Genomic DNA, 14,124 nt, shown 5'->3' with positions numbered 1-14,124 from the left:
GATTGAAGAAAAAATGGAGATGCTGCAGCTGCCCTTTATATTCTTTTTACCACGTGCCTTGTACGTTCTGTGTCCCAAACACAAGCTCTCCAGCACATGGCATGGAAAAGCCTTGGAGTTCAGTCCATAGACATGCCCCTACATGGCTTGCTGACTCATAAGGTGTATCCCCGGCTCCTTTCCCTGGGTTCATTGTACAGCTGATGACCCTTGATGGGCCGTCAAGCAAGCTAGGCAGGGCTGATGCCAATCTGTCTGGGGGTGTCATCCAGAAACAGAGCACAGGTTTGGAAATAAAGATGACCCTACATATCTATAACTCACCATCAAAAGGTGATACAAACATAGAAACCAAATTATTGTATTTGGCAAATTATAACATATAAATTATAACAGATACCTTACACGGCATATGTGGCACGATTCAGTTCAATTTTACAGTATTGGTATCCATAATATGACAAAGTGTCTCCCATATTCCATAGAGCATCAGCGTATGCATTGGGGGAAAGCCTAGGTTTTGTTGCCCTGTGAAATAACTGGATAACCTTCAATTGTCTTTAGCAGAAGGGTTTCCCTTAAAGAGAGAATATGCAACGTTAAACAACTTGTGAGCTGTGAATTATTTAATTCCCATCTCACTGGCTACTTTTTTATTTGTTCTCTCTCCCCCTTCCCCAACACCTTTTTCAAAACTAGATATCCGGCCCATTAATTGATGAAGCATTTGTAAACCCTTAGGAAATGAACAGTCATGTCAGATGAATAAAATATCTGGAAATTCGTACTCCTTGTTTCCCCTTTGGCACTGTCAGGGAGTAGAGAGCGAAACCAGTGGCTTCCATTAACTTTACGCACAACATTGTTTAATGTGAAAACAAGGTTAGGAGAAAGGGAGAGCCCTGCCTGCGACCTCCCAGGGGCCTGCAGTGGAATTACACCTGATTTATCCTGGTGCACCTCTGAGATGAATTATCCACTCTCCGCAGCATAACTGGCATCTCTTCAAGGGCTGGCTTACACGCTGTATTTTTAGCAATAACCAGATCGAGTCCATCAAATCAGCATTTTCTAGCAGAAAATTCTCAGCCATCTTTCCTGTGGTGCTTGAACACAACTCCATCGTGTTGCCATTTCCAGCTGATGGACATCAGTTCCATGTGTCTCCTTTGCCCAGCAACCCCTCCTCACCCTGCCCCAGCATCCAGTCCTGGGACACCATGCTCTCAGGGCCCCATGTTATCTGGGGGGGGGTCTCTGTTCTTCTCCCACTATGCCTCCCCACAGCACATTCGGTCTCTGTCTCCGGCAGCTGGGCCCAGGTGGGGAGTGGGATTGAGTAGCTTCTCACGTGGCTGAAGCAGGGGGCCCTGGTTCACTGCCTCTGTGTGCGCAGCAGCTGCCTGAGAGACTCTGGCTGGGGAGGTGGTGATGGGTCTGGCTGCTGGGACAGGGGCTCAGCGAGCTGGAAATGTGCCGAGCGGGAGAGCTGACTCCGGCTCACTCAGCCCTTGTTCCCGGCCTAGGGAGAAAACAAATCTGAAGTGGCTGAGCTGATTGGAAAATAACATTGACTGACACTGATACATAAGACACGACTGAACAGTACTTGAAAGAGGCTAGAAGGCGGCAGCCTGTGTTATGAAAGGAGATCAGATGAGATGACTGTGCAGATCAAACTTAGCTTTAGCTTCAGGTTTCTTCTGAAAAACAACATCCCTCTCTATCTACTTATCCCCAGGCTCTGACCCAGTATACGCCACTCTCCTACGAGAACCAGGGATAGAGTCCAGAAATCCCAACTCCCAAGCAGCTATTCTGTCTACGCTGGCTATGGTTACATTGGATATGTTCTGTGTCTTTCTGAAGTGGATATATTTGGTGTCTCCCTCACACCCTCTGGGAAAATTTCACCTTATGCTGCCAGAAAGCATCCTGCAAAACCTCCTTCACCTTGTCATTCCTGAGGCTAAAAATGAAGGGGTTCAGCAAAGGTGTCACGATGCAACTCAAGGTCGCAGCTACTTAATTGAGAAGTAAAGACTCTCCCCATGATGGCCTGACATAGAGGAATATGGAGCTGCCATACACCATCACCACCATAGTCAAGTGGGAAGAGCAGGTGGAGAAGGCTCTCCGCCTCTCTGAGGAGGATGGTATCCTCAGGATGGTGGAGATGATGTAGGTGTAGGAGACCGTGGTGAACGCCAAGGAGCTTAGCAGCACGAAGGAGGACAGCACAAAGTCCACCCGTTCGAGGAGTCGGGTGTCAGAGCAGGAAAGCTGCAGGAGGGGCCAGCTATCACAAAAGAAGTGGTCAATGGTATTGGGCCCACAGAAGGTCAACCTAGTTAGCATAGCAGTTGGGAAGAGGACACATAGGAAGCTGCTTATCCAGGAACCCAGGACAAGTTGGGCACAGACTTTGCTGCTCATGATGGCTTCATACCTCAGCGGGTTGCAGATGGCTTGGTAACGGTCAAAGGACATGATAGCCAGGAGGAAGAAATCGGTGGTTCCCAAAAGCAAGTAGATATAGGACTGGGTCATGCAGCTAGCAAAGGAGATGGTGACTCTCTCAGCGAGGAGGCCCGACAGCAATTTTGGGATGATGACTGTGGTTAACACTAGCTCCAGAAAGGACAAGTTCCCCAGAAAGAAATACATGTGGGTATGGAGTCTCTGGTCACTCAGTGTCAACACAAGAATGACCAAGTTTCCGGTTACTGTAAGCACATAGGTCAACAAGAGGACAATGAAGAGCAGGACCTGCAACCCCCATAGATTGGGGAACCCCAGGAGAATAAATTCTGTCACCCAAGTTTGGTTTGCCATTCCCACAGCTGTTCTAAATGTTGATTCTGCACAAGGAAAAAGAAAAAAAATTGAAAGTGGGTCATTACTCGATGTAGTCAAAGCTGAATAGATTGAAGTCCAGGTATTTTCAGCAGTAATTAATGCCTCATTTTTTTTGTGCCCAAACTAAGATACCTTAAAAGAGCTTGATTTCTAGGGAATACTCTATGCCTGCCCTTTGAAAATCAGGGAGCAACTGGTGACTCCCCAAAACGATTCATCCACCATTTCTATCCCCTTTTCAAAATCTTGGTCTAGACTGGCAATCAGCTCTTTCAAGAGGTAGTTCGAAGTCACTATTACCAAGAACTGTTTGGGAAGTCTTTTCTTCCCATCTCTTTTTAATATGTGAATGAGAATGAAAAAATTTTTGTCAAAATATTTCTTCATTCATTTTTTTGGCAAATCTGAGAAAATGAAAACAAAAACTTTTCTCTTTAGAGTTTTTCAGCAAAAAAACAGTAAAAAATCATTGAAATAGGATATTTCTTGTGGAAAAAAACATGAAAAGACATTTTTCATCCAACAAAGAAAAGTTTGACTGAGAAATACTGACCAGCCTAAAAGGTTGTATAGGTAGGTTAGTGAATCTTTTTCTAATGCTGTTTCTGTGCAAAAGCAAAGCTAGTTGCTTCATCCACGTCTCTAAATATTACTAGTGATTTTGGGTGCCTCACTTTTTATATCTAATATAACTGTGGATAGTTTCATTAGCCATATGAACATCTGGCCATTTCAGAGCCCAGCTGACACTTTGCCTGGGACCTGCCCTCATATGTAAACACTGAAATGTATCTTCAGGATGAGATGGGCAGTAGAGGTCAAAGGACGGGCAACCAGGAATGGAGTCAATAAACCTCCGTTGTCTTCCTAGCTCTGTTCTGCTGTGTGACATTGGACCAATTACTGCTCCACTGTTTCCTTTCGCACCTCGTTACTGAGCCAGTAAGCATGTCACTGTCTATTACTGGATACGGTTTTGTACAGCACCCAGCACAATGAGGCCCCAATCTCAGTTGGAAAAAAGTCTCTGTGCTACTGAAATACAGAGAAGAAATGATTAGACTTATACTTACGTCCCTGATTTACAGAGGGTTGCCGTTTCTAAATAAAACATTGCAGGAGCAATTCCTGGTTTCTTGTAACAGTTCTGAAGAGATGTGTGTTGGTTCCGATTCAACTTACAAATGAATATTCCTTGGAATTATGTCTACATCCATGCTGCTGTCTGAGTAGAGCACTCTGCATTTTTATTCTAAGGTGAAGACGTTATCTCTTTGAACTCCGCAGGGAGTATGCAATGTGCATCTTTAACTGTACAAGAAAACTTCATCAGAATAAAACACCAAAATAATGATCTCAGAATTAAGATAGAATCATAAAGCCATATGGTTCTGATTTCTGCTGTATCTTAATTGTAGAAATTTGTTGTATCTTAAAAGTAGAAAATAAAAAAAAAATGTAATAAGCCCCCTAAAAAAACAAAGGAAAAAACCAAAACAGAACACTCTGTATCTAAATTTGAAAACAATCAGTTGATAGCGAAACCCTGATAAGAAATCTTCTCCACCTCATCTGAAAATATTCTGAATTTAATTTCAGCTGGGATGGTTCCAACATCACATGAAGAGACGTGATCATTGTACCTGGTGCAGGGTTATTTTATAACCTCTTCATTGGCTGGAGAGATGATCCTGACTTAACTCCTCGTTGCTCAGGAGAGATGGGTTACATAACATGTCACTGCTCTGACTTCTGTCCCGCTTCCGAATACAAACTCCCCCAACATTTCTGTTTCTCTGGCAATGGGTGCAGCTGCCCTTACTGCAATGGAGTTTTCTCTCTTTATTGGGAGAAGTTGCCTCACCTTTTAGAAACATGAGTTTTAAGGGAACTGTGATAAAATAAAAGCTTACATGGGAAAAAGAAGCCAACCTACACAACCCACTCCCACAAAACTATCTTACCCATATGTGCCTCTTTATACCTGGACTGGGAAAATGGACACCCCATCCATAATGAAGGTGTCAAAATGCACCAAAAGGGCATTGGCAGAGGTGTGTGTGTCAGAAGCCCTGGACTGGAATACCTGTGGATTGGGACTAGGGTGACCAGATGTCCCAATTATGTACGGACAGTCCCGATTTTGGGGACTTTTTCTTATATAGGTTCCTATTAGAACGCCCCCTCCCACCTCCTTCTGTCCCAATTTTTCACATTAGCTGTCTGGTCACCCTAGTTGGGACTGAGACATATCAGTAGAGATAAGTCCAAGGTTGATATAGCAGAGGTGCTATGGGTAGTGACTCAGAAACATCAACAAGCTCTATTTGTAGAGGATCCCAGAACTGGAAAAGCAGGCAGAGGAGAAGCTACAGGTCGGAACTGACAGGCATTGGCAGAACTGTGTGTAGAGAACTGAGGAATGGAAAAATTGGGGATTGCAAGGTAGAACTGAGGCAGAGGGGGACAGAGCTGTGGAGGAAAGCCCAGGGGAGGTGGGATTGTTTAGAATTTAGGGACATCAGAGGAGCTCTGTGGAGCTGGGAAGGAATCCCAGGGCTAGAGCTGGACACAATTTTCTGAGTTTTTTTGTTTTTGTTTTTGTTTTTTTTAAATACAGATTAGGGGCATTGAAGCATTTTGAAAATTTGTGTAAATTTGACATAATTGTTCTTTTAAAATTTCAGAACTTCTCACCCTTGGAAATGATCGACACCTCCATCATCACCCCAAAAGCCTTGGTCAGCCTGGCAGTGGAACTATTTCTGTAAGTGGATGCTTTACTCAAGTCTGTTTTGCGTGGGTATAACCAAATTCCCCCTCTTTACAGTGATGTCTTTTGATAGGCTGTGACGAAGTGGGGGGTTTTCTTGGGGTTTTCTGTGTTTTCCAGTGGCTTGCGTGCACAGGGGGTGGGACTCACTGTCCCCAGGTGTTACTGGTTTAATGAGGTGAGGGGAGAGTGAGTTCGCTGGTACAGAGGACGGAAGAGGGAACTTGGCACCCCGGCCGATGGCCTGGAGAACGGAGACCCCAGCGACCAGTGACCTGGTGACCCGAAGACCCAGCTCAGGAGTTGCAGCAGGTTCTGGCCAGTGGAAGGACAATGGGCTGCAAAGAGAGGACCCCAGTGACCTGACCAACTGGTTCCAGCCAGAGGAGGGCTGAGAGGACAAGAGACCCAGGTCTTCTTGCTTTATGACCCTGTTTACTTGGAGAGAAGACAATGGACAGAGGCAGGGCTTGAGGCCAGGGATATCAGAGGCCCAGCTGGGAAGCAGGGGGGCTCGAGGCTGGCGAGGGGGAGCAGGCACAGCCCATCTGACTGCAGGGGGACTGGGATGTGCTGGGGTGGAAGAGGCCAGGCCTGAGGCCGGAGAGTTTCCTGTGCTGTGTTCAACTCTCAACAAACCCTCCTGTTTTATGCTGGCTGAGAGTCACTCTGGTCTAGAGAACAGGGCTGCATCAGCCCCTTTGGGGGTGAGGAGGCCTGGGGAGCCCAGAGCTCGTGGACTCCCTGAGGGGGCCCATGGCGGAGACAGACATGCTGAGGCTCAGAGAGGTGCGGCTCCAGGAGGTGGAGGGGCCTGACCCCGAGAGAGAGTGGACCCCCGAGAAGGGTTGTCGCACTGAAAGGAGCATCTCCCACAAACCGCACGGGGCCAAGAGTGGGCATGATCTGTGAGTCTGTGACATAGGTATGTTGCCATCCACCTTCCACTGCGCTACTCCACCACCACGAACACTCAGGGATGCACTTTATTGTCTGGAGTTACCTCACAAATGGACAAGCAGTGATAACAAGGCCAATTCAGCCAGGGTGGATGTGGTCCATGCCCAATAGTTGATGAGGAAGTGTCAATACCAAGAGTGGGAAAATTGCTTTTGTAGTGAGCCAGCCACTCCCAGTCCCTATTCAAGCCTAAATTAATGGTGTTACATTTGCAAATGAATTGCAGCTCTGCAGTTTCTCTTTGAAGTCTGTTTTTGAAGTTTTGTTGTTGAAGGATGGCTACTTTTAAATCTGTTATTGAATGTCCAGGGAGACTGAAGTGTTCTCTTACTGGCTTTTGTATGTTACCATTCCTGATGTCTGATTTGTCTCAATTTATTCTTTTATGTAGGGACTGTCCGATTTGGCCAATGTACAGGGCAGAGGGGCATTGCTGGCCTGTGATGGCATATATCACATTGGTAGATGTGTAGGTGATTGAGCCCCTGATGGTGTGGCTGATGTGGTTGGGTCCTCTGATGGAGTAGAATAGATATGGGGACAGAGAAGGCAACAGGGTTTGTTACAGGGATTGGTTCCTGGGTTAGTGTTTCTGTGGTGTGGTGTGTAGTTGCTGGTGAATATTTGCTTCAGGTTGTGGGGCTGTCTGTAAGTGAGGACTGGCCTGCCTCTCAAGATCTGGGAGAATGAGAGATTGTTTTCCAGGATAGGTTGTAGATTGTTGATGATATGCTGTAGAATTTTTAGCTTGGGGCTGTACGTGATGGCTAGTGGTGTTCTGTTAGTTTCCTTGTTGGGTCTGTCCTGAAGTAGGTGACATCTGGATACCCATCTCACTCTGTCACTCTGTTTCCTCACTTCCCTAGGTGAGTATTGTAGTTTTAAGAATGCTTGATAGAGATCTTGTAGGTGTTTGTCTCTGTCTGAGGGATTGGAGCCAAAGCAGTTGTATCTTAGGGCTTGGGTGTAGACAATGGATCATGTGATGTGGTCTGGATGGAAGCTGAAGGCATATAGGTAAGCATACCGGTCAGTAGGTTTCCAGTTTAGGGTGGTGTTTATGTGACCATCACTTATTTACACCGTAGTGTCCAGGAAGTGGATCTCTTGTGTAGACTGGTCCAGGCTGAGGTTGATGGTGGGGTGGAAATTGCTGAAATCCAGGTGGAATTTTTCAAGGGCCTCCTTCCCATGGGTAGAAATGATTGATTTTATATGGACAGTCCGGATCAGAGGGTAGAAGAGGGAGGATATTTCCCAGGGAGCCTTGCTGCTAAATGATGAACTAGCACTTGGCTGAGCCCTCCAGGGTTAACACGTTGTTGTTAATGTTGCCTCACACTCTACAAGGCAGCAGGAATGGAGGGCGGGGAGGCAGATGGCAGGAGCAGCACATGGCAATGCGGAGAGAGACAGCTGAACTGTGCGGCAATTGGTAGCCTGCTGGGCAGCAGCTGCCCAGGGAACTTAGCGGAGCTGATAGGGGGGCTGCCGATCCACCCTGGTTCCAAGCCCCCCCCCCCAAGCTAGCTCCAAGGGGCTGCTCTTGCTGCAAGCAGTGGACAAAGCAGGCGGCTGCCAAACAACGTTATAAGGGAGCATAGCCCAACTTTAAATCAGCATGTTCTCTAATTGATTAGCAACAAAACAATGACACAACGTTAATTGGGACGTTAAGTGAGGAGTTCCTGTGGTCTGGTAGGAAGTCTGAGGCCAGATCCAGAAAGGGGCGAAGGCATTGCTGACTTTTAGGCACTTTGCTACGCAATGGAACCCACAGCACTGGGTTAGGCATCTATGGCCAGGTTTTTAAAGGGATTTAAGTGCCCAACTTCCTGCCTGCTAGTGCAATTGACAACCCTGAGTTAGGTGCTTGGGCTCTCTCTACAATGAATGGGGGTAGTTAGGTACTTCAGCATTGGATGAATCAGTTCCAGCCTGCTGAGTGGTGATTCCCTCAGCTAGCGAGTAGGAAAGGCTGGGAGAGGGGTCTGACCTAACTCTGTCCCTCTTGGAGGTAGGATCTGAAGCTTGCAAGAAGCACCAGCAGTGGGCGAGACGTTCTAACCAGTGATGCATTTAGCTGTGCTCTGACAATGTCAAACAGCTTAGGCCCCACTAGAGAGCTAGGCCGAGGAATGTCAAGTTTGAGGACCATTCGTTGTGAGATGGGCATCTAGGCATTAAATAAAGGTGTCCAGGCACACACTCACTAGCAGAAGCTTCAGCACCCAGGAGTTTTAGTCATCTCTGGGATTAGGTGGCAGCTGAGCAGGGTTTTGAGGCTCTCAGTGGCACCCGATGGTTGGATCCAGAAGCCTAAAGTGGCAGGTAGAACATCAACCATTTTGTAAGACACCACAACGCTGGCTACCCTTCCTTGCCCACTTCAAACCCTTTATGCAAAACAGCCTAACCTCCATTGCCCGCTTCATTCCAAGTGACTGCCTCCCACGTGTGTTACCCCATCTGCTTAACAAGCTGTCCCAACTTGCATTTAGCTCAGACGCTCTGCTTCCTCACCCAGGCCTGAACAAGAGCTCTGTGTAAGCTTCCCAAGCAAGTTCCCACCCATGCAAGGTGTCCAATGAAAGATATGACCTCACCTACCTTCCCACTTAATGATGGCAAGTCTTACATCCATACTGGCTTGCTATTCCCAGATCCCTAAGCTTCGTTTGACTCTGACAATCCTAATTTCCCAGATGCTCAAACCCCACATTTGCAAGTGAGGCTGGTGACTTGGGATCCTCGATGCCTGAGCCTGAGATTGGCCCTGATTCCACCCTCTGAAAATCTGGACTCTTTAAGGTGTTTCTAATCCAGCACCAAAACCATCCAGATACCCAAAGTTACTAGTCTCTACTGAAAATGAAGACCTGTCTTCCCCTCCCTCTGCTCCATAGCATGTAACTAGCTTGTGGAACTCACTGCCCCGATATATCATTCCAACCAGAACTTAGAAGGAGTAGTCCATATTTCGACAATTATGGCTAAGGTTTCCAAAGGAAAATAAAGGAATTTGGCCTCAAATCCCATTAAAATTCAATGGGAGTTGGGGGCTTGTCTTGTTTAGCTGCCTTTGAAACAGGAATACTAGCACTTCCCTCCCTCACAGAGATGTTGGGAGATTACAGATTGGGAGATGCTCACATGTTATTGCAATGGGGGGTCATAAGTACCCGAGGTAGATAAATAAGTGTGTAGACCCCTTTATAGAGTGCAGTTTTTTAACTGTGATCTTTCCATAATGCAATGCACAATGTTGTCATTATCCGGGGGGCTGAGATTTTCAAAGATAGGAAAACTGAGGTTCAGCGACATTCAACTTTCTGCCCAAGGCTCTGCAGGATGTCTGCAGTAGAGCAGGGAACTGCATAGAGGTGTCCCAAGTCAAACTCTAGTGTCCTAACCACTGTCCCATTCTTCCGCTGCACCAGCCATTCTCAAGAACTGACCCTGTTTCCATGGCTTAAAAGAGGCACAGTCCTGTCGATGTTGGTGAATCTCCTCCAGCGAAACCCTAGATATTCCACTCCTATGTTTATCTTAAGAATGGAGCTTGCAAAGGAGCCTAAGAGCCAGATTCTTCAAGGGATTTAGGTGTCTAACTCCCATGGGCTTTAGAAACAGGGTCATTTGGCACCTCTCTCTCTCTCATAAATTCCTAGGATAAATGTTGGCCTAACTCTCTGAATTCCACTGAAAGCCACTTCAGAACTTCATGCTTTAGGCCCTGATGCTGTGCCCATTGGCGTTACTGGTAAAAATTACACTTAACTTCAATGAGTGCACATGCCTTCCTCGGATTAGTAACTGAACTGTTGTCATCATACAACCCATAATCAGAAAAATGAATTAGGCTCCAAGGAGAGTGTGGTCAATTAGCCCTTGTGTTTAAATGGAATAGCCATTTCCATGCATGTGGAATTGTGGCTTCTTATAGTCAAGTGAAATTAGAGATAATACATTGATGGAAAACAATATAAAAATCCTAGCACCGACAGGCCTTATTAGGAGAATAAAGAGCAGTGACTCTAGCTCCACCCAAATTCAAAGACTCTTTTCAAGGCAAAGTCATGCCAAGATACTGTGCACACGGTTCATTTAACAAGAGATGCCAGATTTCGTCTGTGGAGACCTTACTACACCTTGGGAGCAATACCTGTGCAAAAATCAGTTCAGAGCAGGCAGCTCTTTGGAGGGCTTCTTGTGGTGTGTCGGGCGCTGCTCTTCTGATTTCTGCTGACTTTCTGGCTTCAGGAGGGGCTTTGTTGAAAGGGGTGTTGATGGCATCACCACAAGGATTAGCCCTGCTGTAAGTATTTTCATTCGCGGTTCTTCATGTGTGTTTAAGGGACACTGACTACTTGAATATTTTGTTTCTGTTTGCCAGTGCGGTGTTGGCTATTGTTACAAACAACATCTGAGATCACTAAGGTCAGACACTTACAGAGAGGGGTAATTCTACTCACATGAATGATCCTGCTAAGTCAGTGGTTCTCAAACTGGGGGTTATTACATGGGGAGGTCACGACCTGTCAGCCTCCACCCCCAGCTCCCTTTTGCTAATATAATGTGATAAGAATATAAATGAGGTGCTTTCTATTATTTTCCATAGCTCTGAGCATCTGTTTTGGAAAGAATGATATAGTCATAAAGATCTCTTATTTCCTTAGGGTTTATTAAAAACTCGCTGCTAATTGAACTTGAGTTCTTTTGATTTGCTGAGAAATGTATTTCTGTAGATCGTTTGAGACAGAGACACATGACAGGTCTGATTTTTGGCTGATTTAATAGATTATAAATGCAGAAAGGACCATTACGATAATGAAGTCCAACCTCCTGTAAAACAAAGACCTAGGACTTCTGAAAATAATTCCTGAAAATCACTGAACTAGAGCAGATCTTTCAGAGAAACATTCAAACTTGATGTAAAAATTGCCAGTGACGGAATATCAGCCACACCCTTGGTGCATTGTTACACCAGTTAATTTACCAAAATTTTGCACCTTATTTCTAATCTGAATTTGGGCAGCTGTACCTTCCACTCATTGGCTCTGCTTATACCTTTGTCAGCAAGGCGGAAGAGTCATAATCAAACTTCTGTTCCCCAGGTAGGTATTTATACACTATGATCAAGTCACCCCTTCACTTTCTTTTTGTTAAAACAAACAATTGAACTCTCGGAGTCTATCCCTCTATGGCACCTCTTTCAGTCCTTTATTCCTGACCATGGCTCTTCTCTGAACCATCTCCAAAATTATGAAAACTTGTCTTGAACTACTTCAGACAGTTCAAAATTGAGCTGGTAATTCCCTACAGGACTTCCTTTCTCATCAGAGGTCCCTGATTCTGGAGGCAATAAGATTACTCAGTGTGTAGAGTTAAACACATGCAGAAATCATTGCAGGATCAGGAATCCAGCAGCTGTGTGTCTGTACAACACCTAGCACAATGGGTATCCTCTCTCTTGGTTACCACATTTGTTCCTCTTTTGCAGACATTATATTCCACACCAAGAAGTGGTAAAAATAAGCAACGAGAGCAGAGTGACTGAGTTTATCCTAATGGGGTTTCCCCTCAGCCGCCAGATGGAAATCTTCCTCTTTGTTCTGTTCCTCATATTCTACCTGGTCACCCTCTCAGGCAACTTGGTCATCATCACCATCACCTTGGCTGACTGCCGGCTCTGAACCCCCATGTATTTCTTCCTGTGGAACTTCTCCTTCATGGAGATCTGGTTCACTTCCGTCACGGTGCCCAAGCTCCTCTCCGGTTTGCTCTTCGGGAGCAGGATCATCTCCTTCACCAGCTGCATGGTACAAAGCTTCTTCTACTTCTTCCTGGCAGTGACGCAGTTCCTCCTCCTGGCCGTCATGTCCTTTGACCGATATATTGCCATCTGTAACCCACTGAGATACACAGTCATCATGAACAGCCACGTCTGCTCCGTGCTGGTCTTTGGGGCCTGGACTGGGGCCTTCTTCTATGTCCTTGGACCACTGAGTGCTGTTGCTGAGGTACCCTACTGTGGCCCCAATGGGGTCAACCACTTCTTCTGTGACATTACACCACTGGTTAAATTGTCCTGCAAGGATGCCCATGTCCTGGAGTCAGCCATTTTCATCATGGCGTCAGTGCTTATCCTGAGCTCCTTGGTGGTGACTGCAGTGTCCTACATGTACATCATCACCACGGTGCTCAGGACCCCCATGGCTCAGGGCAGGCAAAAGGCCTTCTCCACCTGCACCTCTCACATCACAGTGGTCAGCATCGTCTACAGCACCCACATCTACATGCATGTCCGCCCCATTGAAAGCAGCTCCTTGGAGCTCAACAAGGTGGTGGCCTTGCTGACCTCTGTGGTGACACCATCCCTCAACCCCTTCATCTACACCCTCAGGAACGAGCAGGTCAAACAGGCCCTGAAGGAGGCTGTAGCCCAGAACAAGGTCTTTCTGTTCTACAAAAAGTTTATCCCCTAATGCAGTGGTTCTCAACCAGAGATAATAGTGTGGCTGTGACACTTTTCCATTTTTATGTCTGATTTTGTAAGCAAGAAGTTTTTAAGTGAGTTCAGACTTGGGGTACACAAGACAAATCAGACTCCTGAAAAGGGTACAGTCATCTAGAAAGGTTGAGAGCCACTGGCCTAATGGGACATTTTAACCACTGTTTGTCATTTAGTATATCTCTAAACCAAGGTGAGAGGAATCTGAGTAGTATTCAAGACTGGTAATTATGAGACCAAGTGAACAATCACAGCACTAAGTGAAAAATCATTAACTTATGCTTAGTTTTAAGTCCAGGAGTGCAGTTCTCTCTCGATTCAGCAAAGCTTTAAAGTATTTGCTTAACTTTGTGAATTCAGGAGTTCACAGAGCCACAGATTTCAAAGCCATTAGATCCACTAGTTTGAACTCCTGCATATTGCAGACCAGAGAATTTCACCGAGTCACTCCTGGACTGAACCCAATAAATTGTGTTTGGCTGAATCATCTTCCAGAAAAGCATCCAGTCCTGATGTGAAGACACCAAGAGATGGAGACTCCATCACGCCCTTTAGTAGTTTGCTTAATCACCCTCAATGTTCAAAATTTGTACCACATTTCTAATTTGATTTTTGTTTTTGTTGCTTTAACTTTCTGATATGCCGGATATTTTCTCCTAGTGAAGGTACTTCTGCATCATAATTAAGCCACATCTCAATCCTCCTGTTGATAATCCTAACAGACCCATCTCTTTAAATCTTTCACTCTCAGCTATCTTTTGTCCCACGACATGAATTATTTTTGTGGTTCTTCTCTGCACCCTCACCATTTTTCACAGTATTTCAGTGTTGGTCTCATCAATGTCATATACATTGGTCATATCACTTGCCTACTTCTACATCCACTTCCATCTCTGTTCCTCACAACACTTAAACGCAGGTTTAATTTTAAGATAATTCATAGTCCCATCTCCAGTCAGCAGAGCATTTAAGCACATTCTTAAGAATAAGCATGTGATTTTCCCCGTTTAAGTTTAAC

At 45.7% G+C, this 14,124-nt stretch overlaps 1 protein-coding gene and 1 pseudogene across 1 annotated transcript; one reads left to right on the top strand and one right to left on the bottom strand.

The window, feature by feature from the left end:
• Positions 1 to 1,890: 1,890 nt before the first annotated feature.
• On the bottom strand, positions 1,891 to 2,835 carry LOC115642328 (olfactory receptor 6T1-like). Its single transcript, XM_030545778.1, is given in 1 exon segment — positions 1,891 to 2,835. A coding segment is annotated over 1 exon segment (945 nt).
• A 2,729-nt stretch (positions 2,836 to 5,564) lies between these two features.
• Positions 5,565 to 13,080, top strand: LOC115642270 (annotated as a pseudogene).
• The last annotated feature ends 1,044 nt before the right edge of the window (positions 13,081 to 14,124 follow it).

This window comes from Gopherus evgoodei, unplaced genomic scaffold, assembly GCF_007399415.2.
Source record: "Gopherus evgoodei ecotype Sinaloan lineage unplaced genomic scaffold, rGopEvg1_v1.p scaffold_39_arrow_ctg1, whole genome shotgun sequence".
NCBI classification, from domain to species: Eukaryota; Metazoa; Chordata; order Testudines; family Testudinidae; genus Gopherus; species Gopherus evgoodei.
The sequence above is the reverse complement of the archived record's forward strand: the minus strand, read 5'-3'. Positions and strand labels throughout refer to the sequence as shown.